At 39.7% G+C, this 24,955-nt stretch overlaps 1 protein-coding gene across 4 annotated transcripts in view; it reads right to left on the reverse strand.

The window, feature by feature from the left end:
• The window catches only part of Lars2 (leucyl-tRNA synthetase 2, mitochondrial), a 145,218-nt gene that overhangs the window by 77,674 nt on the left and 42,589 nt on the right, over positions 1–24,955 (reverse strand). For all 4 annotated transcript variants that reach the window (XM_047531622.1, XM_047531621.1, XM_047531623.1 and 1 more), the window contains exon 6: positions 5,941–6,030. In XM_047531622.1, the coding sequence (XP_047387578.1) occupies positions 5,941–6,030 (90 nt within the window). The remainder of the gene's footprint in view (positions 1–5,940; positions 6,031–24,955) is intronic.

Consider the following 24,955-nt stretch of genomic DNA (forward strand, 5'->3'; position numbering starts at 1 on the left):
CTTGTTTGGAACAAAACACTTACCAGCTCCCATTACATTCAGTAATGCTCTGATCCAATCCTTACCCTAAATGCCCATGTACACAGCTATGGTAGAACTAGATTTAAGGGCTGAAGCTATCTTTTATTAAAAAATAAAAAAGTTATGACAATGTTGTTACAGGAAAAGTACTAATATTTGAGTTACTTTTGGTTAAATATGCTTCACAAAGTATATTAGATATACTCCTTCTAAAATCAATTAGCTTTATAAAATTAATTTCTAAAGTTTATATTTAGGAATAAACCATGGAGAGAGAATGCCGATAAGAATGTTTTATGTTTTTAAATTTTTTTTTAGTTGTCAATGGACATTATTTATTTATTTTTATGTGGTATTGAGAATCGAACCCAGTGCCCCACACATGCTAGGCAAGCGCTCTACCACTGAGCCACAACCCCAGTCCAATGTTTCATGTTTTAAAGACAGTTTGAAGATGGTTATCCAAACAAAGGAGATCTACCTCATAGAAAAATCTTGGATCAGGACTAACTTGCTCCAAAGGTACATTTTTTGCATTCTATTTATTATTTTTTCCTTAAGGTCATAATACTTCAATGGTGACTTTAAAAAATCAGCACTCCAAAAACAATTTAAATCAACAACTGAGAACAAAACATTATATCGTTTAAAAATGAAAAATAAAATAAAATAATCTAAATTATTCTTTCCTAATACCTGTCCATGGACAGGTTTCCTCAGAATTAGCCAGAAAACCTTAGGTTGGTTGGTTGGTTTCCTGCTTTTCCAATTTAAACACCATAAGGACTCTACACCGAAACTCCATAGTTATGCTCAGGTGGGGCATTTACTGAGCATCTAGTCTGTTCCAGGCACCATTCTGGGTTCTTCATGAGCATTCACTTGTTCAGTCCTCATAACGACTCTATGAAATAGGGAGAAAGTGCTTGTGGTAAGCAGAATAACAACCTCCCAAAGATGTCCACGTCCTAATCCTTGGAACCTATAAACACATTATCTACAAGGCAAGGGTCTCTGCAGATGTGATAAAGCGAAGGCTCTTGAATGGGGAGACTGTCCTGCATTACCCAGGTGAGTCCAGTGCAACCGTTATGTTCCCCAGGGCACCCCTACTGGGGGCAGGGGAAGGAGTGTCACACTGATTTGGAAAACAACTGAGAAGAGAGATGATCTAGAGTCAGTCAGAAGACTGCGCATGCACAAGAGGATCCTCCCTATTACCTTTTACATCTCCTAAGATGCTGAATATGGTTGGCTTTGGATCTAACCCAACAGTGATGAGGTTGTTTCCTATCTGGGTTTGATGGCTATAGAATTGAGATAGCATGTACAAACTCTGAGTAAAGAGACAGAGAGAAGCAAGTGTCCTAAAAAAGGAAATTACAATAAATATGCAACAAATTCAAAATTTGACTTACTCATATAACAGACACAAAAATAAAGTGTCTTATACAGGAATATTAAACAGCACACACAGGGCTCCCTGTGAGAAATGTTTACGCTATTATATTAACATGTCACATCATTTCACATCCCATGCATATAAAACAATAAACAGTGCCCAGACAACTAAGGATAGGAAACTGGATAATCTTATTAACGTCATATACAACTGCTCACACACTTCATAGAATTGTTCAGTCCTTCCTGTCCTGACAGATTTACTTGTAAGGTGCCCTCTTGCTTTGCTTTTTCATGCCTTAAAACTTTGGTTTGTGTTTACGCTTCTTGCTCTCCCGAGGATGCATACTCATTATATTGCCCTGCCCCGCCGCCTGGACCCATGGGTGATTCCAGTGTGGAACCCCATTTGGATATAATTGCTGTCCACCTGGAACAAGGGAGGATCTTCTGAGAATGTATCTGTTGGCTGCTAGATCATCACCAAATCTGCCGAGTGGCAAGAGAATCCATGATAGTCCCACTAACGCTCTTCCTAGTCTTTTGTTTCTGAATAATGAATAATGCAGCTTTTAAAAATCACCCCAAACTTAGAAATAGGCAAAAGGGATTGCTGGGTGTATTTTCAGTGTAAACTGGAATTGTCTGGCAGGCCCATACCCCCTGGGGATTATCTGATTTTCCAGGGATATGTACCTTTGTTTGACATTTTATTGACTAAGGTTTAAGCTACTTAACAACTCTGCAAGGGAAGAAATTAACCCATACAAAACTGATAGCAATGCAAATGAGTTTTGTCTGAGGATATACAAATAATTCTTATCCCATGGCAGCACAGATGTTCTTCTGAATCACAGAAAGGACAGCCCCAAAGATGAGGGTCATTGTCTTGTATAGGACAACTAGGCAAGTTTTGATTCTACTAGCAAATCATTTTAGTATTCCTGTGACTCTATAAATCTACCTTCCTTGAAATCTCATTCGAACCAGTCTTAACTATCTATCATTAGTTAATGAGTTGAATAAAATCTTTGATACATGATTATTTTTATACTTGTATGGGAGTCACCTTTTTAACTTTTTGAAAATTATATTTTAAAAATGCAAAAAGGTCTGTTGCCATCAGGAACTTTGAACAGGTGGGCATTTATTCCTCATCTGTCACCACTGGCAACTTCTTACCTCCGAGGGCCTCTGGGCAAAAGAATGGCTTCAGTCTTTTAAGAAATTATTTTATTTGTTTGGTGGTACTGAGGAGTGAACCCAGGGCATTCTACCACTGAGCCACATCTCCAGCCCTTTTTATTTTTTAATTTTTGAAACAGGGTCTTGCTAAGTTGCCCAGGCTGGCCTCAACTCTTGCCTCAGCCTCCTTAGTCACTGAGATTACAGGAATATGTCACCATGCTGGGTATATTTTAAGAAATTAAATTGACCAGGGAAGTTTACAGTGGTTGAACATTAGTATGACTCAGTTCTACAAAGTTCCCACTCTCAATTTATCCCCTATGTTCATGAAGACACAACACTTAAACTTCTGGGGCTCTCTGAGGCCCTTTCATTAGGTCTGTAGATCAAAATGATTTTCATTATAATGAGATGTTATCTGTCTTTTTCATTTTGTTCACATTTGCACTGATGGTGCAAAAGTAGTGGTGGTTTCTGTCAGTTCTCAGCAGAAGCCAAGGCAGTGGCACCAAACTGTGCTAGTGGTCGAAGTATTCTTCATTTCCATTCACCCATGGAATAAGGGGCAGGGGAGCCAGTTTAACTTCAGAAAGTCCTTTGAGAAGAAGTGACATTTACTGAGCTATTAAATCTATACCCTGGGGTATATATCTTTTTAATATTTTGTGTGATGAATGGGAGCTTTGATTGCCTAGCAAAAAAAGTACTTGTGCAATTATTTGAGCTACAGCTGAATTGGCTACATTTTTCATTAAACTTTTTTTTTTTTTTGGTGCTGGGGATTGAACTCAGGGCCTTGTGCATGCAAGGCAAGCACTCTACCAACTGAGCTATGTCCCCAGCCCAAACTATTTGCTTTTTATGTGAAAGGATGACTGGCAATAAACTGTGGTAATGCAGACTGCGGCATGGGATAAACATTTTCTCAGAAATAAAGTGGAAATCAACTGATGGCATCTGTTGTCAATGATAAAAGAAGCTTTAGAGTGAAAAATAAGAATTTTGGAAAATTTATATCTGCCCACCATGTGCAGGTAACTTCCCCCAACTTCATGACTCTTTAGATGCTCTGATACAAAGAAACGTGTCAATGTTTAGCAGACCTCCATAACTCAGTGAAGCAATATTTTCCAAATGACCAGGGCATGATGTTACAAAATGAAGCACGGAAAAATCCACCGAAGTTCAAGACAGACTGAGGCACTGTGAGGTAACAAAAAGCTCACTGATGTCATTTCAGATTCAACATTTGTGACTAACCCTTCAGAAACCACCACTTTACTGAGTTTGGTGGGGCAGTAAAGAAACTATGAATATCTGAACTGGTTATTAAAATATTCCTCACTTTCAGCATGTGCTGTTTATTAGTTCTTCTGATGTTTATTATTATAACTCTAAATGATGCGATTATACTTCAGTTTTGGTATATTATTGGTACCACATCTGCTGACTCTCGGCTATGAAGTAAGACAGCAGTCAGGCAGCACTTCTTTTACCTCCCTGCCCTTGTTGTAGTTTTTACTGTCTCAAATCTTTAGCTTTAACAGTTTCCTTTCTGATTTTAATAAAACAGATAAGGCTCAAATCCTTCACCTATGACTCCTTGTTATACTCATTTCTACTTCTCTCCCCCTATTTCACCTCTTGATTCCTGTTATTTTTTAAAGGGCTTTGCAAAGCTTTATTTATTTATTTTTATATTTTAATTTTTTATTTGCTCTTTTTAGATATACATGGCAGTAGAGTGTATTTTGACATATCATACATACCTGGAGTATACCTTCCCATTCCTGTGGTTGTACATGATATAGAGTTATATTGGTTGTGTATTCATATATGAACATAAGAAAGTTATGTCCAATTCATTCTACTGTCTTTCCTATTTTCATCCCCTCTCTTTTCCCTTAGATTTTTGTTATTATTTTTATACTGTCAAGGTTTAGAACATTTTTGTTTTATTTTGAAATTCTGCATCTGACCCCATGATGATTCCAAAAATTTAAAATCTAGGACAACCTGCTATCAGGTCTCCCTCCTCTGGTGAGAACACTGCTTCTTTTATTCTCATTTAAATAAATTCTATTCCTTTCACTCTCAAAAAATTAAATTTAGGGGCTGGGGAGATAGCTCAGTTGGTAGAGTGCTGGGTTTGATCCCCAGCACCCCCCCCAAAAAAAATTAAATTTAAAATCTTAGCACATAATAGTCATGTAATATTACTGACTGTAAAACAAGCAATGCAGTGGAACCCACAGAAAAGAAGAAGTGATTCTGGGTCATCAAATCCCCCTAATCAAAGGAGGATGTGTTAAGCATAAAGGCACAGTGGATTTCTTAATCGTTACTTCTTGACCTTCTAGACCAGTGTTGTCTGATGGGTTGGTCTGTGAAGATGGGAAAAGTTCTACATCTGTCCTGCCCAATACCACCAACCAGCAATGAGGGCATTGAGCACTTGGAACTTGGCTAGTGTGGCTAAAAATGGCCTTTTAACATTATTTTAGTTACTTTAAATTTAAATTTAACAACCACATGAAGCTAGTGGCTATATCACATGGCAGGGTAGTCCTAGGCCTCTGTGATACTCTTGTCTTGTTTCCAAGTTTTATCTACTGTTATTGAGCTCCCTGCCATACATTTCCTGGGGGACCACTATAAGCACTGGGATTTCTGTTTGGGGGTGATGCTGGGGATTGACCCTAGGGCCTCATGCCTGCTAAGCATGTGCTCTACCCACTAAGCTATACCCCCAGCCTGGCAGTTGTTCAGTAAAGAGTGCCTCTAGGCCTAGGGATATAGCTCAGTGCTAGAGCATTTGCTTATCATGCATGAGCCTTGGGTTCTATCCCCAGTACTGCAAATAAAATAAAATAAAATAAAAAAAAATATACCTCTAATTTTCTCAGGAATCCTAAAGGAAGATGCTATTATTCCCACTGAGCACATGGGAAACCATGTTTCCTGGAGATTCTGTTACCCAGCTGTGTGAACAGTACAGATGTGTGAACAGCTGAGAGAGGAAGCAAAGCTAGGATTTAAGAAGCCTGTGTTCCTCCTGTGCTCCTTGATCTCATTACAGGTACCAGACACTGTGTCGTGTGCTAGGAATTTGAGGGTGAAAGACACCCAGACCCAGTGTTGGAAGCACTAAACTAAGCCAGGCGGTAGTTACTTTCTGGGTCTGCTGCAAGTGATCCCATGAACTTCAAGTAGTATCCACTTTCACTGCTACTATGCAAACAGGGTTTATTTCTTTCTTATATAAAAGAGAGAAGAAAGGAGAAAGAGAAGAATTATGAAATTTTCCAAATGCAGCTAACTTTAACTTACCTCCTTTTGATAGGCCAGTCCAGCTTCAAAGAGTTTAATAAAGAGGTATTGAGTCCACTTGTAGTAATCTGGCAAACACGTAGTTATTTCCTGATATACAAGGGAGAAAAAAACATCATGTAAAGGCCTATGTAAGCATTCCCCTGCAATGTATGCATCACTCTTGCTATTCAGTTTTTTTAAAATACATTTTTAGTTGTAGATGGATACAATACCTTTATTTTATTTATTTTTATGTGTGCTGGGGATCGAACCCAGTGCCTCACATGTGCTAGGCAAGTGTGCTATAGTATTTCCACTAATTCATAAAGTACTAGAAGTAGTTATTTGTTCATGGAGGAGAGATGCTATGGATATGCCCCTCTGCTTTCCTAAGTCATGTTCAGTGGTGACAAACTCAACTTTGAGTCTTTTTAAAAATATGTTTATTTTATTTTATTTATTTTTATGTGGTACTGAGGATCAAACCCAGTGCCTCACATGTGCTAGGCAAATGCTCTACCACTGAGCCACAACCCCAGCCCCAACTTTGAGTCTTTTGTACATCCCCTGCCCACCCCACCCAGGCAATTAACAGGTGAATTACATTGAAGGAAAAGAGATATTATATTTTTGTCAGCATAAACACATGCTGGGGGCTGTGGATGTAACTCATTTGGAAAGTAAGCACAAAATTCAAGAAGAACATTTGCCCACTTTGACACAGTCCTTATTTCAAAATAAATTTGTGTTCCTACTAACTGGGGCCCAGTGGCTCCTGTAGATTCATTATTTTCCATTTATTACATTATATGAATCAGGCTGTTGTCTAATTAGGAAGGCCAGGGTTATGGTCAGGGATAGACACTGCTCAGAGACACATTTTCTGAGTCATACAGCTCTTTTGGAACTTTCCCTGATATGCTCATTAAAACAAAACAAAAAGTTATTTCTAGACTTCTAACAATTTTTTTTTGAAGGCATCTTTCTGAATTAAATTGCTTTAAAGCTCTTATTTTAGCCAACTGGCTAGAAATTGAAAACTTCTTCATGTTTTCACTGGGAACTACTTATTCAAAATCCGGATTCACAGACAAGAATCTACTGGGGGTTTTAGTGCCCAGAGATGTTCACAGTCCTCCTCAGGGAACATTTGGCAACAACTGGAAATATTTTCTTTGTCACAACTGTGTGCATGTGTGTGCACGTGTGTATACACACACATGTGCTACTGGCATGTAGTGGGTAGAAACCAGAGATGCTACAAAACAAATCTGTAATGCACAAGACAATTCCCAGAACAAAAAAATTATCCAGCTGCAAATGTTAATAGTGCCACAGTTGAGAAATCTTGATCTAAGGGTTTAAACTATTTCCATTTGATTCTGAAACCACAGGCAGATTAAAAGAGAATTAACCAGGCAACTCTCTGGTGGGCATCCCATAAAAAGTGATCAAAGGATAAAGTGTCATTGGGCAAAGAGGAAACATGGAGTCAGTTAACTTAATACACCTCCCCATTAGATGTGGTCCTATTTCTTTGAGCATGACTGGTAACGCACAGAGAAATGCTGCACGATGCCACCACCAGCCCCTCCACCACCAAGTCACACACCAAGCAGAGACAGACAGTCAGGGCTGAGATGCAGATGGATACAATTCTGAAGCTCTATTATGCATGCATAATGCTGTTCACTGAGAATGAGCGACTGATTTTACCATCTAGATTTTAAATCATTTAACATGCCTCCAAGTAGTGGTCTGACTTGGAAAATTTCACATAATAGATTCATGTAATAAATTTTCTATTTTGAAGTTAGAGAGGCATATGGTTTCTCTTGATACAACAGTTTATCCCTCCCATGAAACAGTTGTTGAACTGTTTAAAGATCATCCATTTAACCAGAGAGAGAGAGAGAGAGAGAGAGAGAGAGAGGGAAAGAGAGAGATCATCCATAAAAATCTGGCACCATACACAAATGTTCAGACCCAACCCTGCCTGCACCCCCCTGGGGCAGGGGTCTGGGGCAGGGGCTCCCTATTGCCCACCTCTGTCCACAAGCTGTGAGACAGCACCAACTTGCTCAGACTTCTTGGTGAGGCCACCAGAAAAGACAAGTGTTGTTCACTGTATTCCAAAACCTCTCTCCATTCCTGAACTTTCCTTTTTTCCTGCTTTCAAATAAGCCCACATCTATGTTAACGTACCATTGTTTTTAATACGAAAAGTCAGGTAATTCAAACATATAGCTCTAAAAGGAACCGTAATTCAGCCACACTCCACATAGATTTCTATCAAGGTGTCAACTTTTATATCCTTCTGAGCTTTAGAAAGTGCAATCTAACTGCCAAGAGACTCAATTTACGTACCTGGGATCTCAACTAGAATGATTCCTCCACACAGCAATTTTACATCCTACAATATCTGGTTTTAGCATTAAAAATATTTTGCACATTTATAGGCAAACACAAAGCCCAACGCAGAAGGTGAGCTCTCTCAGAACATGAGAGGCTCCATGCATGCTCTTTTGACAGACATCTGGCTGCCCACACTTCAGTGGCCCCAATATTTAGGTCATCTATCAGGGACTGAAGAGAACGAACGAAACCCTGACACAATGGGTTTATCAAGCCAGTCATTTGGTGGCCCTGCACACTGGGAAATAAGCACAGTCGAAAAGCTGAGCAGCCACCATGCATCACTGTTCTCATGATTTGATAACTAAGCCAGCCTGACCAGCAGTTTCTGTGGCACAGTGATGAAGTCCAAGAAGGCCACAGAGCCTACTTCCATCCCTGATGAGAACAACACTTGCTCTGTGAGAAGGAATCCCTCCCGGCCACTGTCCAAGTACCCAGCTGAGGCTCCTTGGGAGCTACTCCCTGCTCCTGGAAGAATCTGGAAGAGCATGGTGACGGGGAAAGACAGCCACTCTGGAGTCACGCGACTTGGGTTCAAGTCCTGGCATTACCACTACCTTTGTGGCCATGCCATGTTTCCCTATCTAGAAAACAGGGGGGTAAGGCCCCGCCTCGAGGGCTGCTGTGAGCACAGAATGCAATGATGGATGTGAAGCACAGGCTGGGCACGTGGGAGGGACCAAGAGGTGCCACCTCCTTGACGTGAGTCAGAATGTGTTATGACAGGGTGGGCTGCTGTACCCGTGAGGCTCCTGGGCCAGGCAAGAGGGAGAAAAACAGCTTACTATCCCTTACCAGACACTGGCTTCCTCACTAAAAAGAGATGGTGTTTATGAGCAAAGACCAAAACACATGACCCAGGCTGCTGGTGACCCACCGCAGGGGGGCTGTGAGGTTACCTCTGCCCCCACCCTCTTCTGCTCTGGCAGGATTTAGATGGGTCCTTGCTCCTTGGTCCAGCTGCATCTTCGACAATGACTGGTCCCAGATCACAGAACGGCCAAAACCACTCACAGCCATCGTGCATTACAATGGCATTGCCACCTCACAATATTTAGGTCATCTATCAGGGATTTAAGAGAACAAACGAAAACCTGAAGCAACATGTTTATCAAGTCAGTCATTTGGTGGCCCTGTATTTTGGAAAATAACACAGAAAGCTGAGCAGCCACCATGCATCACTGTTTCCAGTGACAAGACATCGCCTCCCCCTCTCCTCACTGTGAGCCTCCTGCCATCAAAACAACGCATCTTGGAAACAGGAGAAAGGTACTCAAGACTTTTCTTAAAAAGCGATCTTTTGTAACATGCACTTTTGTCATTTGTTCTTTACCGCAACAGATCAAAAGGAAATGTGTGTCAATGAGCTTGCCTTTTATCCCTTCCCAGGTCCTTCAGTTCTGAAGAGGAGGGATTCTGAAAGCACTGTCCAGCTCAACAGGAGCTAAGGGCACCATTCAGTCCCTATGGCATTTCCACCAGGGTCCCAGTCCTCTGTGCTAAGGGTCTCTCAATGAGCCTGCCCTTGATTCACATCCCCCCACCCTAACTCAGATTCTCCTAGGTCCTACTCTGTTTTCAGAAAACAGATATTATAAGAAAAAGAACCCCTTGAAGCCCACCTTCATTTTCATGGCAACAGATATACAAATTTTACTAGGCAACCACCTGCACACAGTGCTCAAACTAGCTATTTAAAAGGCTGGACCTTCGACAACTCATTTCTTTTCCTGGAAGAGAAGCCTGGCCTGGGCTTCCAGAGAAGAGGAAGTGGGAAGATGGTTAGTTCCTGACGCAGATTCTCCTAAATGATCCTCAGGCAGGACAGGGACATAGCAAGTGAGAGCAGACAGCTCACACAGCCCTGGATTCCAATCTGAATTAGCCCTTCCTGTGCTTTCTGTCTTGGGTTTTCTCTTGTTCTGAAGAAAGTCAGCTGTCATGAACTGCCCTACGGAGATGCTACGTGGCAAAGAACTAAGAGAGGCCTTTAGCCAACAGGCCAGCAAGGAGCCAGCTCTCGGTCAGCAGCCAAAAACCATGTGACAACCTTGGAGGCAGATCCTACCCAAGCCAAGCCTTCCCATAAGCTCTGGGCCTCAGCCTTGACGGCAGCCCTGTGAGGGGCCTGTGCTGGAAGCCCCAGCTAGGCCACACTGCACTCATAGTCTGCAGAGACGGGGACATAATACATGCTTTTGGTTTTATGCTACTAAATTTAAGTTACAACTTATCATGAATCAATATATTGATACATTAGTAAGAGGGGCCAATACTGGACCAAATCTTGGGAAGGATATGAAGATATATGGAGCAGAATCAGTCTGCTGCCCAGGGTACAAAAAAATGACAGGAGACCGAGTGCTCCAGGTCCCTGGCCAACGGAGCTGGGTCTTAAATGCCAAGATCCTTTCCTCGTTTAGGACCTAACACAGGTGGTTTGGCTCTGTCATTTAAGCCCCAAATCTTGTTCACCTTCTCAAACAGGCTGTCAGCTCACGGGGCAGGTGAAAGGCAACAGAAGGAAGGAGAGCAGGGTGGCAGACTGAAGAGCTGGGCCTGCACACGGGCTCTGCCAGGGACTCACTGGCTACTCCAGACAATCACTTGTCTCTCTGGGCCTCCCTTCCCTCATTTCAAAATTGAGATACTATAACTGCTAGAAAGATCGAGAGATCTGAAGAGGGCTGGTCCGCCTTTCCAACACTGTGTACCGTACAGGGGCACAGATCTTCATTAAAGCAAAAAAATGCTAATTCAGGTGATCCAGAGTCACCATTTTTAAAAAGCAAATGAAATCCTAGAGACAGGATTTCGGGATTTGTACTTCTTAAATATAACGGGCTTTCTAAACAAGAGTGCCATTGTTCTTGGAACACTCAAGACTGTCAAATATAGGTTCATATGAGAAACGCCATCTCAATTCACACTCAAGCACAGTGCTCGAGGAAACCTGTATGCAGAATATCTAAAACTTGAGCCCAGCACTGTGGCGAATGCCTGTAATCCCAGCAGCTGGAGAGACTGAGGCAGGGGGATCACAAGTTCAAGGTCAGCCTCAGCAATGTAAAAAGACCCTGTCTCAAAATGAAAACTTTAAAGGAAAAAAAATACATAAAGGGCTGGGCATGTGGTTCAGTGGTAGAGTGCTCCTGGGCTCGATCTCTAGTTACGCAAACAGAACAATTAAAAAAATAAATAAATAAAAAAAACCACCTTCAAAACTCCAAAGGCAAATGAGAGAACCACATTTACCTCCGTTAACAATTTCCACACTACCAAAAACAATGATGGCCTTTCAGACGGAGGGTGCAGTTGAGAGCGGTTTCTCAATGCCCTGAGGTCATGCTGGCTCAGCATTTTATATCTGCCCCCACCTAATGCACCAATGAGAGAACACTGACCCAGGATCTGCTGCCAGAAAATGGTGATGCAGAGAACAGGAAGATGGATTTTCTACCCCACTCAAGGCTTCGAGTGTTCATTCACTCACTGAGTCATTCCACAGACTAACTGAATTACAACTGTAGGCCAGCATTGGGCTAGGGACATGAAGATGAGCTCTCCTCCATTAGTAAGGACACCAGGCCATCTACAGCTGGCCTTTTCAGTCTCTCCACTCTCAAGCAAAGCCTCTCAGCATTTCCATCCCCCTCATCCCATTCCTTCCCATTTCTTTCTGGGGGTAAAAGAGAGGCAATCTGCCTCAGACCTGAACCCCCACCAGCACTCTGGGCCTTGGACCCGCCCGCCTCTCCAGGTTGTGCAGCATTCTGTCTCATTTGTATTTTTCCTGGCAACTCTTAGTCATTTACAGCCAGTGTCCCCAGCCTGGAACACGTGGCCACCTCCTCCTCGTCTCTGGACCATTAATCCCCGTGTCTCCCACAGCCCAGGCTTCCTCAGCCTCACTGTCTGCTCCTTCTTGGCCTCTTCACCTCATTCTTCTTTAGGTTCCATTTTCGCCAAGGTTCTGCCTCTGACCTCTCTCACCTTCCCTGTTCTCCTCTTTGCAGAACTGAGGGAACAAGTGTTCAGATCAGGCTAATTAATTAATCTTGAACATAACATTTGTCTACGAACTCATTTTTATGCCATTATGTTCCTCACTCAGGACTAACTTTAGACTAAAATGAGCATTTAAAGAAAACTGAAAATGACAAGTGCTAGACACTGTGCTTTTATAGAGAATAACTTAAAGGTCTTGCTTTTCAAATCTAGGGCTACAAGTGAAATTCTTATATAATTTGAAAGGTTTGTGTTCCACAGGCTCTTGAGGCCAATTTAGAGCCAGTGTTAATGGCAGGGAAATCATGGTCTTTGTAGTTTAAAGATACTGTCTTTCTTATCAAAAGCAGCTTGATCAGTGAATCCTTCTTTCTGCTTGATAATATATATATATATATATATATATATATATATAATATGTTATTTTTGGTACTGAGGATTGAACTCAGGGGCTCTCAGCCACTGAGCCACATCCCTGGCCCTATTTTGTATTTTATTTACAGACAGGGTCTCACTGAGTTGCTTAGCACCTCGCTTTTGCTGAGGTTGGCTTCAAACTTGTGATCCCCCTGCCTCAGTCTCCTGAATTGCTGAGATAACAGGTGTGTACCACCATGTCCAGCTTGACCAATATTTTGAATATTATCATTTTTATGGTGACCTCAAAGTGATCCCACTGCATACTACATGAGATTCTATAAACTATCCATAGTCAGACAAGCAGCAATGTGTTTAATTTCTTGGTAATTGTTCTTTGCCAGCTGACAAGAATCTCATCAAGGAAGTCTAACAATACAGACAGTTTTTCTAACTAGACATTTGGGAACAAAAAACCCCTCCATTAAACTACAGATGAGATTAATTGGTTTGAGTTGTAATTTATTATCAGTCTAGTTGGGCAGATGCCAGTATTTCAGCTGCCCAAGCAACACGAGCTCTTTACAATTGCTTCATTTTTCTAGAAGGATAAGAGCATTAATGTAATCTGCAACATCCTTGAAAGTTTCAGCATCAATAGGACAGAATCATCTGAAAGATGCTTTCAGGAGGCCTGTTCTCCAGGTTTCTTGAGTAATATGAGGGCCACTTGTTAGACATGGACATGGATTCAGAGGAAGAGGAAATATCAATCCGTCAATCCCATGGATGCATGACAGCAGAAGCCAAAATGAACTGCTCAGCTGTCTGCAAGCTCCATTAGGCAATGAGCAGTAGAAACTGGCATGGCTTAAAGATTTCATGAGACACAGACCACGAAATAAAACCAGAAACTTAGAAAAGTCATAGAAAATCATTTAGATAGCCCAGTGATTTTTAAGGGAAGTGCTGGGAGTGGGGAAGCCCAGACCAGAATCGCATAGGAGGTGGGGGGATTTTTTAAAACTGCATATACTCTCTTCTGCTTCTGGGAAGATGGAGTAGCAGCAGTACTGTTCTTGCTACTAAATACAACGAAAAATCTCTAGGATACATATAGTGTGTGTGTGTGTATATATGTATACACACACACACACACAAACACACACACACACACACAAAACATAATACCCTAAAAGGTAGAAAAGAAGGTAAAATGGGAGGGGCCTCAGAATCAGGGAATAACAGTGTTGAGTCCCTTGTTTTTTTTTTTTTTCAGTGTTCCATAAGTCCCAGAATTATAGCTAATGAAGTCAATAATCCAGAAACAACAATAAGTACAAAGAAAGAAAAGAGAGAGAGAGAGAAAGAGAGAGAGAGAGAGAGAGAATTATATACTCAAAGGAGATGCCTTAATGAAGCTTAACAATAATGAGGCTTAAAAAAATAAATTTTAAAAATGAGGCTTAAGAAACAAGGATATTTAAGGGACAACAAGAGCAACAGGAAAGAAGCTGGAGGTCAGCTCAGGGATCTGTAAGACCACACCCACTACAGGTTCAAAGGTGGAAAAGCAAATTTGTTTCATAGACTTTCCAGGTCAGAGTCATTTGAGAAGGGAACCAAGGGGGTGGCCCGCATGCCCAAAGCACCCAGGAATTCTTCTCCCCTTATTCAGCTACATAAGACCGAGAGGCTGCTGCAGCTGTGGTTTGAGCGGGACCAGGTACGTTTCGCAATGGCACCAGATCCCGGTGTCAGCCATGTGATGTTGGTTTTGCAGGCATGCAGAATGCAAGAGTTACGTTGTCACGGAGGCATCCACCAAGATTTCAGAGGAAAGCCTCTGAGGCCAGGCAGTCTGCTGGTAGCTATCAGAGCCCCTGCAAGCAGCTCCCAGCTATGTGTGGAATTTTAAGAGTGAAGTCTAAGCTGCAGGCAGCATGCAAAACCTGCCCAAAAGAGAGCCTATGTGGGGGGCAACCAGCAGAGCCATAGAGATGGGGCTGCCCAAGCCCTGGAAACCCACATTCTGCCATAGTATGCCCCAGGTGTTGGACAGGAGCTATAGAGTTTAGTGTTTGCCCTACTGGTTTTAATTTTTGCTTTGGTCTAATTCTAATCCCCTATCCTTCCTTTTGGAATGGGACTGTTTATCTTGAAAATATGTAACTTATGTTCTTACTTTCTCACAGGGGCTCACAGCTAAGAGTTTGCCTTGAGTCTCATAGGAAACTCTGGATTTGGACTTTTAAGCACTGCTGAGATAGTTGGGACTGGCATCTCTTGGGGATGGATGGAATGTATTTTGCTTTGTGAGATGGATATGAACCTTTGGGGGCTGGGGTAGGATACTAGAGTTTGGATCTGGAATGTCCCCCAAAGGCCCATGTGTTGAAGGCTTATTCCCAGAGTCAAATAAACCTTTTCTCTATTTAAGTTGCTTATCTCAGGTATCTGTAAGTGGGAAGCTGACTCACACAGATGGTCTCACCTGCAGAGTGGAAGGGATAGAGGAAAGAATCAGTGGACTCCGAGATAGATCAATAAAACTTACCAAATCTGAACAACAGAGAGAAAATAGACTAGGGAAAAAAATTAAAAGAACCTCAGGGACATGTGGGAGTATAACAAGAGATCTAACAAGGATGTCACCGGAGTCTCTTAAGGTGAGGATAAAAGAGTAAAGCTGAAAATGACTCAAAGAAATAATGGCTGAAATATTCTCAATGTGGCCCAAAAACATAAGCAACAGATTCAAGAAGTCAAGTGAATTCTAAACCAGTAAACCCAAAGAAACCCACTCCAAAATGCACCATAATCAAGCTTCTGAAAATTATGACAAAGAAAACAATATCTTGAAATCAGCCAGAGAGAAATAATATATTACCTGTAGGGAAAAAAATAATTCAAAAGGCAGATTTGTCATCAGAAACCACAGAGGCCAGAAAGAAGTGCTACACTATTTCTCAAGTGTTGAAAGAAAAGAACTGTCCATCCAGAACTGTATCCCATGAAAATATTCTTCAGGAATGAAGGAGAAGTCAAGACACTCTAAGACGAAGAAAAATATAAGCTATAAAGAGCAGACCAACCCTAAAACAATGGCTAAAGAAAGTTCTCTGTTTAGAATGTTATAAAAGAAGGAACCCAGGAACACCAGAAATGAAGAAAGAGAGAAGCAACAATATGGGTGAATAAATAATTTTTTCTCTTAAGTTTTCTGAACTATATTTGATGGCTGAAGCAAAGATTATAATGTTGCTGAAGGTGCTTCTCAATGTACATTTAAAATAATTATATTACCCAAGGGGAAGATTAAGAAAAGGCATGTAAAGTTCTTATATTTCATTTGAACTAGTAAAGTGGTCATACCAGTAGGCTGTGATACAGTAAATATAATGTAATACTAAGCAGACACTAAAAAGCTGATATAACAAGATACACAAAAGCACTATAGCTAAGTCAGGATAAAACTCTAAAAATAAGTTCAAATAACCATAGACATACAGAAAAATAGAAACAAAAAAGAAGCTAGAAAATAAATGCTAGACTTAAGGCTAAATATATCAATAATTACAATGAATGTAAATGGTTTACATATACCAATTAAAAGGAGTTGGGGTTATAGCTCAGTTGGTAGAGTGCTTGCCTCACATGCACAAGGTCCTGGGTTCAATCCCCAGCACCAAAAAAAAAAAAAAAAAAAAGGCATATACCCTGTTAAAAGACATTAAAAGATAGAGTAGCAGAATTGTTTAAAAAAAAAAAAAGACTTGACCATATTCTATTTATGAAAAACCCACTTCAAATATAATGACATAATGACATAGGCAGACTGGAACTAAAAGGACGAAAAAAGATAATCATGTAAAAACTAATTAAAAGAAAGAAAGAGTGGCTATATCAATGTAAAATAAAGTAGACGAAGGGGCCAGGTGCAGTGGTGCACACCTGTAATCCCAGTGGCTAGGGAGCCTGAGGCATGAGTACCTGCTGAGCTCAAAGTCAGTCTCAGCAAAAGTGAGGCCCTAAGCAACTCAGTGGGACTCTGTCTCTAAATAAAATACAAAAGAGGGCTGAAGATATGACTCAGTGGTCAAGTACCCCTGGGTTCAAACCCTGGAACCTCCCCAAAAAAGAGTAGACTAAAGCGAGGGGTTATATTAGCATTTCATAAAGTATGCTGCATGTATAATTCAAAGAAAAATATACTTCATAGTAAAATATGGTAAACAGGTTTCAGAGTAAACCAGGGACAGAGAAGGGCATCAGACCATGATGAAAAGGTTAACCAGCAAGAAGACACAGAAGTCCTAAGTGTATATGCCATAGTACTACAAAATACATGAAACAAGAAGTGATAAAACTGAGAGGAGAAATGGACAAGTTCACAATTACAATTAAGGTTTCAACAGTTCTCGCTTGACAATCAATAGAACAACTAGACAGGAAACAAAAGAGATCCACATCACCCAATAAGATCTAACTGATCATTTAGAGAACAACACACCCAACAATAGCAGAATACACATCGTTCTCAAGTCAGGTACCAGGATAAACCATATCCTGGGTCATAAAACAAAACTCAAGAATGGAAATCATAGCCAGGTGTGATGGCACATGCCTGTAATGCCAGCAGCTCGGTAGGCTGGAAGCAGAAGGATCAAAGTTCAAAGCCAGTCTCAGCAACTTGGAGGGGCACTGAGCAACCTAGCAAGACCCTGTCTCTAAATTGAAAAAAAAAAATAATGATAATAATAATAAAAAGGACTGGGGACTTGGCTCAGAGGTCAAGCACCTCTGGATTCAATCCCTAGTACAAAAAAAACTAAAAAACACCCTGAAATCAAGCACATTATATTCTCTAACCATAGTGAATCAAGCAAGAAATTAATGAGAAATTAAGATCAGGAAAATCTCTAAATATTTGGGAAATAAACACCCATCAAAATAATTCATGAGTCAAAGAGGAAGTTTCAGAAGAACTTAACACCAAAAAAACAAAAAAACAAAACAAAAAAAAAATTAACCAAATAACCCAATCAATAAATGGGCTAAGAAACTGAAAAAACACTTCACAAAAGAAGAAATACAATCGATCAATGAATGTATGAAAAAATGTTCAACATCTTTAGCAAATAAAGAAATGCAAATCAAAACTACTCTAAGATTTCATCTCACCCTAGTCAGAATGGCAATTATCAAGAAGGCAAACAACAATAAATGTTGGTAAGGATGTGGGGAAAAAGGTACACTCATACATTGCTGGTGGGGCTGCAAATTGGTGCAACCATTATGGAAAGCAGTATAGAGATTCTTCAGAAAACTTGGAATGGAACCACCATTTGACCCAGTTATCCCACTCCCTGGTTTATACCCAAAGGACTTAAAATCAGCATACTACAGTGACACAGTCACATCAATGTTTATAACAGCTCAATCCACAATAGCTAAACTATGGAACCAACCTAGGTGCCCTTCAATAGACGCATGAATTAAAAAAACGTGATATATATATATATATATATATATATATAAAATCTACGACTTCGCCTTAATGAAGAATGAAATTATGACATTTGCTAGAGAATATCATGCTAAGAAAATAAGCCAGTTCCAAAAAATCAAAAGCTGAATGTTTTCTCTAATTTGCAGATGCGAATTCACAAGGGTCGGGGGGGCATTAGGGAAGAATAGAGTTACTTTAGATTAGGTAGAGGGGAGTGAAAGGAGGGGAGGGGGTTTGAGGACCGGAAGGATAGTAGAATGAATCAGACATTATTACCCCATGTACATATATAACGATATGACTAGTGGTATTCTACATCATATATAACCAGAAGAATGAGAAATTATACTCTATTACATATGATGTATCAAAGTACATTCTACTGTCATGTATAACTAATTAAAACAAATTAAAAATTTTTAAAAAATAGAAGAAATTTTCAAATATATTTAATGGAATGAGAATTAAAATAAAAGAGATCAAATTCTGTGGGACCCAGCTAAAGCAGTGCTTATGTTAGAAGTCTCAAATCAGTGACCCAAGCACTTACTTCAAGACACTAGAAAATTAAGAACAAAACCGACTCAAAGTAAACAAGGGAGAAAATAATAAAGAAAGTGGATATCAATGAAATTGAAAATAGAAAAACAATAGGAAAAATCAATTAAAGAAGAAAATTCATTCTTTGAAAGGATCAATAAAATTGACAAAGAAAAATGGACAAGAAAAACAGAAACAACAAATTACTAATATCAGGAATAAGACACTTAGAGATTCCAGAGACATCAAAAAGATAACAGTAGAAAAATGAGAGATTACACTATATTTATGTATGATCTATCAAAATGTATAAATGCATTCTACTGTCATGTACAACTAATTAGAACAAATAAAATTTAAAATTTTTAAAAAAGATAACAGGACACTATGAATAACTCTATAAACATTAATCTGACATCTAAGATGGATGGAACAATTCCTTGGAGAACACAGAATACCACAAATCACCCAATATGACATAGATAATTGGAACAGCCCTATAAGCAACTAAGGAAATTGAAGTCACAATTAAGAAACTCCTGAAAAACAAATCCCTAGGACCAGATGGTTTCACTGATCCAACGTTTAAAGAATCAACTCTAATTCTATATAATCTCTTTCAGAGACTAGAAGAGGGAACACCTCCCAAGTCATTCTGAAGCCAGTATTACCCTGATACCAAAACCAGACAGACATCCCAAGAACCAAAAAAATACAAACCAATATCCCTTGTGAATACAGATGCAAAAATTCTCAACAAAATATTAGCAAATGGAAATGAGCAAACTATAGAATTTATATACCCTGACCAACTGGGACTTATTCTAAGGATGAAAGGTTAATTCAATATTCAAAAATCAATCTACCATATTGGTGGGCTAAAGAAAAATCAATTCATTTGATGCAGAAAAAGCATCTGACAAAATTCAACACCTGTTCATGATAAAAACTCAGAAAACTAGACAGGGGGAACTATCTCAACTTGATAAAGAATATCTATCCAAAATTACACTGAAATCATGTGGAAAGACTGAATGCCTTCCTTCTAAAATCAAAAAGAAGGGAAGGATGGCCATTCTCATCACTGCTATCCAACACAGCACTAGAAGTTTTATCAAACACAATAAAGTAAGAAAACAACATAAAAGGCATCCAGATGAGAAAGAAAGAAATAAAACTGTCCCTACTGCAAATGGCATGATGGTCTTCATAGAAAAATCTATTAAAAAACATAGAAATCCAAAGAACTAGTTTCTGCACAGTTGAAGAACACATAAGAAACATTTAAAAATTGTGTTTCAATATACTAGCAGTGAACACAAAGAACTTAAAAATAAAACTACCACTTACAATTGTTCAAAAAAATGAAATGCTTAGATGTAAATCTATAAAAAGTGGTAAAAACTATACAAGGTATACACTGAAAACTATCAACATTGGTAACAAAAATTTAAGAACTAAAAAAAGAAGAGAAATCCTATATTAATGAACTTAGAAAATTATCAAGAATCTACAAAAGCATTGGAATTTGTAAGAAGGTAGCAAGATTTCTGGTTATGAAATTAATATAAAACAAAAAATGGATAGAAAAGTAAACATACACAAATGACTATTTCTTTGAGAGAAAGTATAAAAATCAAAGCAGGCAAAATGGAAGAATGAGGGGAGAGAGAGAGGCAACAGGAATACGAAGAGAAAGGGGGCCGAGTTGGAGCACCTTAAATCATCTCATCCAGTTAGCAGCTTAGTGTTGGGCTTTGAAATATTATCATGTTCTTGAGCAATGTTTAAAAGCTATCTTTTTTGCATAGGGAACAATTTTCCAGCATTTACTTTCACAGTCCAAAGCACATCCCCCACCAATTTTTTTTAATTGTGGTAAAATATACATAACTTAAAATTCACTATCTTAACCACTTTCAAGTGTAGAGTTCAGTGGAATTGAGTGTATTCTTATTATTGTGCAACTGTCACCACCATCCAACTGCAGAACCCTTTCCATCTTGCAAACTAAAACCCCATGCCTATTAAACCATAATCCCCCATTTTCCTTTCTCCCTACTCCCTGGCAACCATCCTTCCACCTTCAATCTCCATGAACTGAAGTATCTCCAATGAATGGACTCATACAGAATTTGTCTTCCTGTGACTGGCTTATTTCACTTAGCATAATGTCTTCAAGGTTAATCTATGATACAGCATATGTCAGAATCCCTTCATTTTAAAAACTGAATGATACTTCACTCACTATATGTATATACCATTTTGTTTAGCCATTCATCCACTGATGGACACTTGGGTTACTTTTACATTTTAGCTACTGTGAATAATGCTGCTACACAGCATTGATGTATACAGCTTTTTGAGACCCTGATTCCAATTTTGGGAGGATATACCCAGAAGTGGAATTGCTGGTAATTGTTGGTAATTCCATTTTTAATTTTTGGAGGAACTGCTGTACTATTTTCAATAGAGGCTATACCATTTTACATTCTATGAATGCATGAGAGTTTCAATATTTCCATGTCCCCATCAACACTTGTTATTTTCTGGACTTTGTTTTGTTTCAATTTTGATAGTAGCTACTAATGGGTGTGAGGTGGTATCTCACTGTGGTTTTGAATTGCAGTTCCTTAATGATCAGTGATGCTAAACATCTTATCTTTTGGAGAAACATCTAACCAAGTTCTAGGCTCATTTTTGAAAAAGGTTGTTTAGGTTTCTCTTCCTGAGTTTTGGAAGTGCTACATATACAGATACTCCTTGATTTACGATGGGGTATGTCCTGATAAATATACCCAAAGTTGAAAATATCATAATTCAAAAATGCAAATGCAGGAGGAGAAAAATAACAAGGAACCATGGCAGCTCTATTTGCAGCTGGCAGCGGTTTAGGGAAGAAGGTGACACACTGGGTAACAGCTGCTGTGTCCGCCTCATAAATCCAGGAACTCACACAGTCTCCATTGTAGCATTGCAGCCACTGCCTTGACCCTAATGGTGGGTGGAGTCATCACGGTTAGCAAAGAGACACTGGTTTCTAGGTGATAAAGTTTCTCCAAGATGGGTGGGAATCAGTAATGGCCCATAACTACTGTTTTAGAGCTGAAGGAGCCATGAGATGTTCAGTCAGCTCCTTTAAAACTTTTAAACATAAAAGTAAGTGATGGATAGAATAGTTCTTTAAGAGAGGCAGTGGTGCTGGTTGGTGCAGCACACCTATAATCCCGGCTACTCAGGAGTTTGAGACACGAGGATCAAAAGCCCAAGGCCAGCCTGGGCAACTCAGCAAGGCCCTGTCTCAAAAAAAAAAAAAAAAAAAAAAAATGCATACACCTAACCTACCAAAGAGCACGGTTTAGCAACACCATGCTCTGTAGAATATCCTTGTTTACCCTCGTGATCACAGCTGACTGGGAGCTTTTGCTTGCTGTGGTCACCTAGCATCTCCAGAGAGTATCATGCTGCATATTGCTAGCCTGGGAAGAGACTAAATTTCAAAATTCAAAGTACCATTTCAAATGAATGTGTATAGCTTTGACACCATCATAAAGTGGCAAAAAGGATTTTGCAGCTGTAATTAAATAGGGAGTATACTCAATTATCCAAGTGAGCACATAATAATCACATGGGCCTGTAAAAGCTGATCTCTTTCTTTGGCTGGAGTAACAAAGATTTCTAGCTTCAGAGGGAATGCATTACTGGAGGGCCCCACAGAAAGCTGGAACAGGAATGCAGGCAGCTTCCAGAAGTCAAGACCAGCTCTGGTTGACAGTGGCAATGACACTGTGACCCTGCCCACGAACGCTGAAGAAATGAATTCAGTCAATATCCCAAGTGAGTTTGGATGTAGATTTCCCCGAGAGCATCCAGCAAGGAACACAGCTGGATCTATCTACACCTGGATTTGGCTTTGTAAGACCTCGGCAGATGTCCCCGTAGAGCCCACCCAGATTCTGACCTGCAGAAGTTGTGAGATAGTAAGTTTATGCTGTTTTAAGATGCTAACTGTGTGGTAGCAATAGAAAACAAATTCAGGGGCTTGTCTAGATTTAAAACAGCAATAAAGACATTCCTAGGACAAGTGAGAATTCACATTTAGACTGAATATTAGACACTATGGAATTATCGCTCATTTTCTTAGTTGTCTAAAGTGCATTGTGGTTATATAGGACACAGGAATGCTGAAGTACATAGAGGCAAAATGTCATGATGTCTACAAGTTACACTTGAATAATTCAGAGAAAAAACTGAAATAAATATATATGTAATAAAAGCAAATAGGGCGACAATTATTGAATCCAGGCAGAAAGCATATGGTCATTATACTATTCAAACTTTATGAGTGTTTGAAAAATTTTTATTTTTATAATAAAAAAATGGAGAAAATTTGTTGAGTTAAAGAAGGTAGACATCAAAGAACACATACTAAGTAATCCCATTTATGCAACTTTAAAAAGCATGTTAAAAAAGTCAAACAAACAAATACAAAAGTAGAGCACAGGGCAAGTTCCTGCAAGCAAGTCACCTTGTGAGCTGAATAACTGGAGACCTGGAAGGCAAGGTCATCATGTTTGAAAAGCAGTTGTGAAGAGAGACTCAGTGGAATTTATAGGAAGCTATAAGAAGTGGAAACCCTGGGTCTCTGACTTAAGCAGAGAAATGTTTCTCATAACTGTAATTTTAAGAATGAAACTTCAGGAGATTTCAAGATGGCAGAATAGAGCAGGCTGATCCGACGTGTGAACTAAAGCAGACAGGCAGTTTCTCAGCAAGGTGGGTGAATGAACAAAAAAAAAAAAAAGGGAGAAATTTACTGGAATTTAATACTGGACATTCAAAGCAGATCAGGCGTTCAGGAGGTTGGCTATAATAAAATAAGGAGGAAATCCCCAGCAGCAGAGCAGCTGCCTTGGCCAGAGGCACCAATCAGAGGAGTCTTTCCAGGAGCACAGTGGAGGAATTATTAAAGAAACCCACATTTTTAGGAGGACTGAGGTGTGTCTGGGTATGGAGAGTTTAGAGATTAAAAACACTGCCCAACTAAACTGAAAGGCAGCTGCACAATATCTTGTACAGGAAAGAAGCTGCCATCTCTCCTGGAAGTGTGCGGAGGACACAGGAAGGAAACATTTTGCAGGCCCAGCAAACCCACACTGCAACTACATAGAGTGTGCTTAAGTGACCAGAAGAAAATCAAATGCAGAGAGGCCTACACAGGGTCATAGAAACCCACCTGGTTCTCCCCCACTCCCAATTCAGCTGCTTGCAGGACTGGCTGGGAGAGAGGCACCTGGCTGGGAATTTGAAAGGGCAAGATTGGAGAGATTGAGTTTGGAAACTGAACCTGAGACCAGGAAACTTCAGGTCTGCAGGTGATATAGTAGACTAAGAACTGGCCCCACCACACAAGTGGGACCCAGGGAAGAAAGATGGGATGCAGACTTCCACTGTGAACTAGCAATTGTTGGGCCCTGGAGGTGCAGTGATTTAAAATCTCCAGACCAACTGGCATCCAATGAAGAGCCTGGAGCCTACCTATGCCTAAACCCCACTTCCTGGAGTTCCACCAATGGGATTACCTCTCTCACCCTAGCAACCCCACCCTGAGGGGCATCTTACTCCAGAGAACCCCCACTTAACCGCTGAGAATCTTCTGAACTCCAGTGGAAACAATTCTTTAACTTTTCATTGAGTTTTTTTTTTTTTCTTTTTTCTTTTCTCTGCTTAATTGTGACCTTAATGATTCATGAACATTCATATATATATGTTCATATTTGTTTTTAATTCTTTTCTCATTTCTAGTATTTTTGAAAGCAGTTATTTTTTCATGGATCAATTTTTTTCAAACTAGGAAAAAAACTAGTTAATCAAACTAGGACGTTTGATTAGTATATTTCAGTTTCGTTTTGTCTTCTTTCATTATTTTATTTTTAATTTTAAAATTTTTACTTCATATATTTTTTCACTCACTTATCTGTTTCCCTTGAATCATTTTCTCTTTTCTCCTGCTAACAGCCAATCTCTATTATTCTTTCACTCTTCCTTTAATTTTTTACTTATATCCTCTTCCCTCATAATCATCACATCCTATATCACTTCTGTTCTCTCCCTGTCCACCATTCAAAATTATAAACAGTTTTGTAGACTTGCTGTTTTATTGTGGGCAATAACTGATCATATAATTTCTGTTTATTG

The sequence above is a fragment of the Sciurus carolinensis genome, chromosome 17, assembly GCF_902686445.1.
Source record: "Sciurus carolinensis chromosome 17, mSciCar1.2, whole genome shotgun sequence".
Taxonomy (NCBI): Eukaryota; Metazoa; Chordata; class Mammalia; order Rodentia; family Sciuridae; genus Sciurus; species Sciurus carolinensis.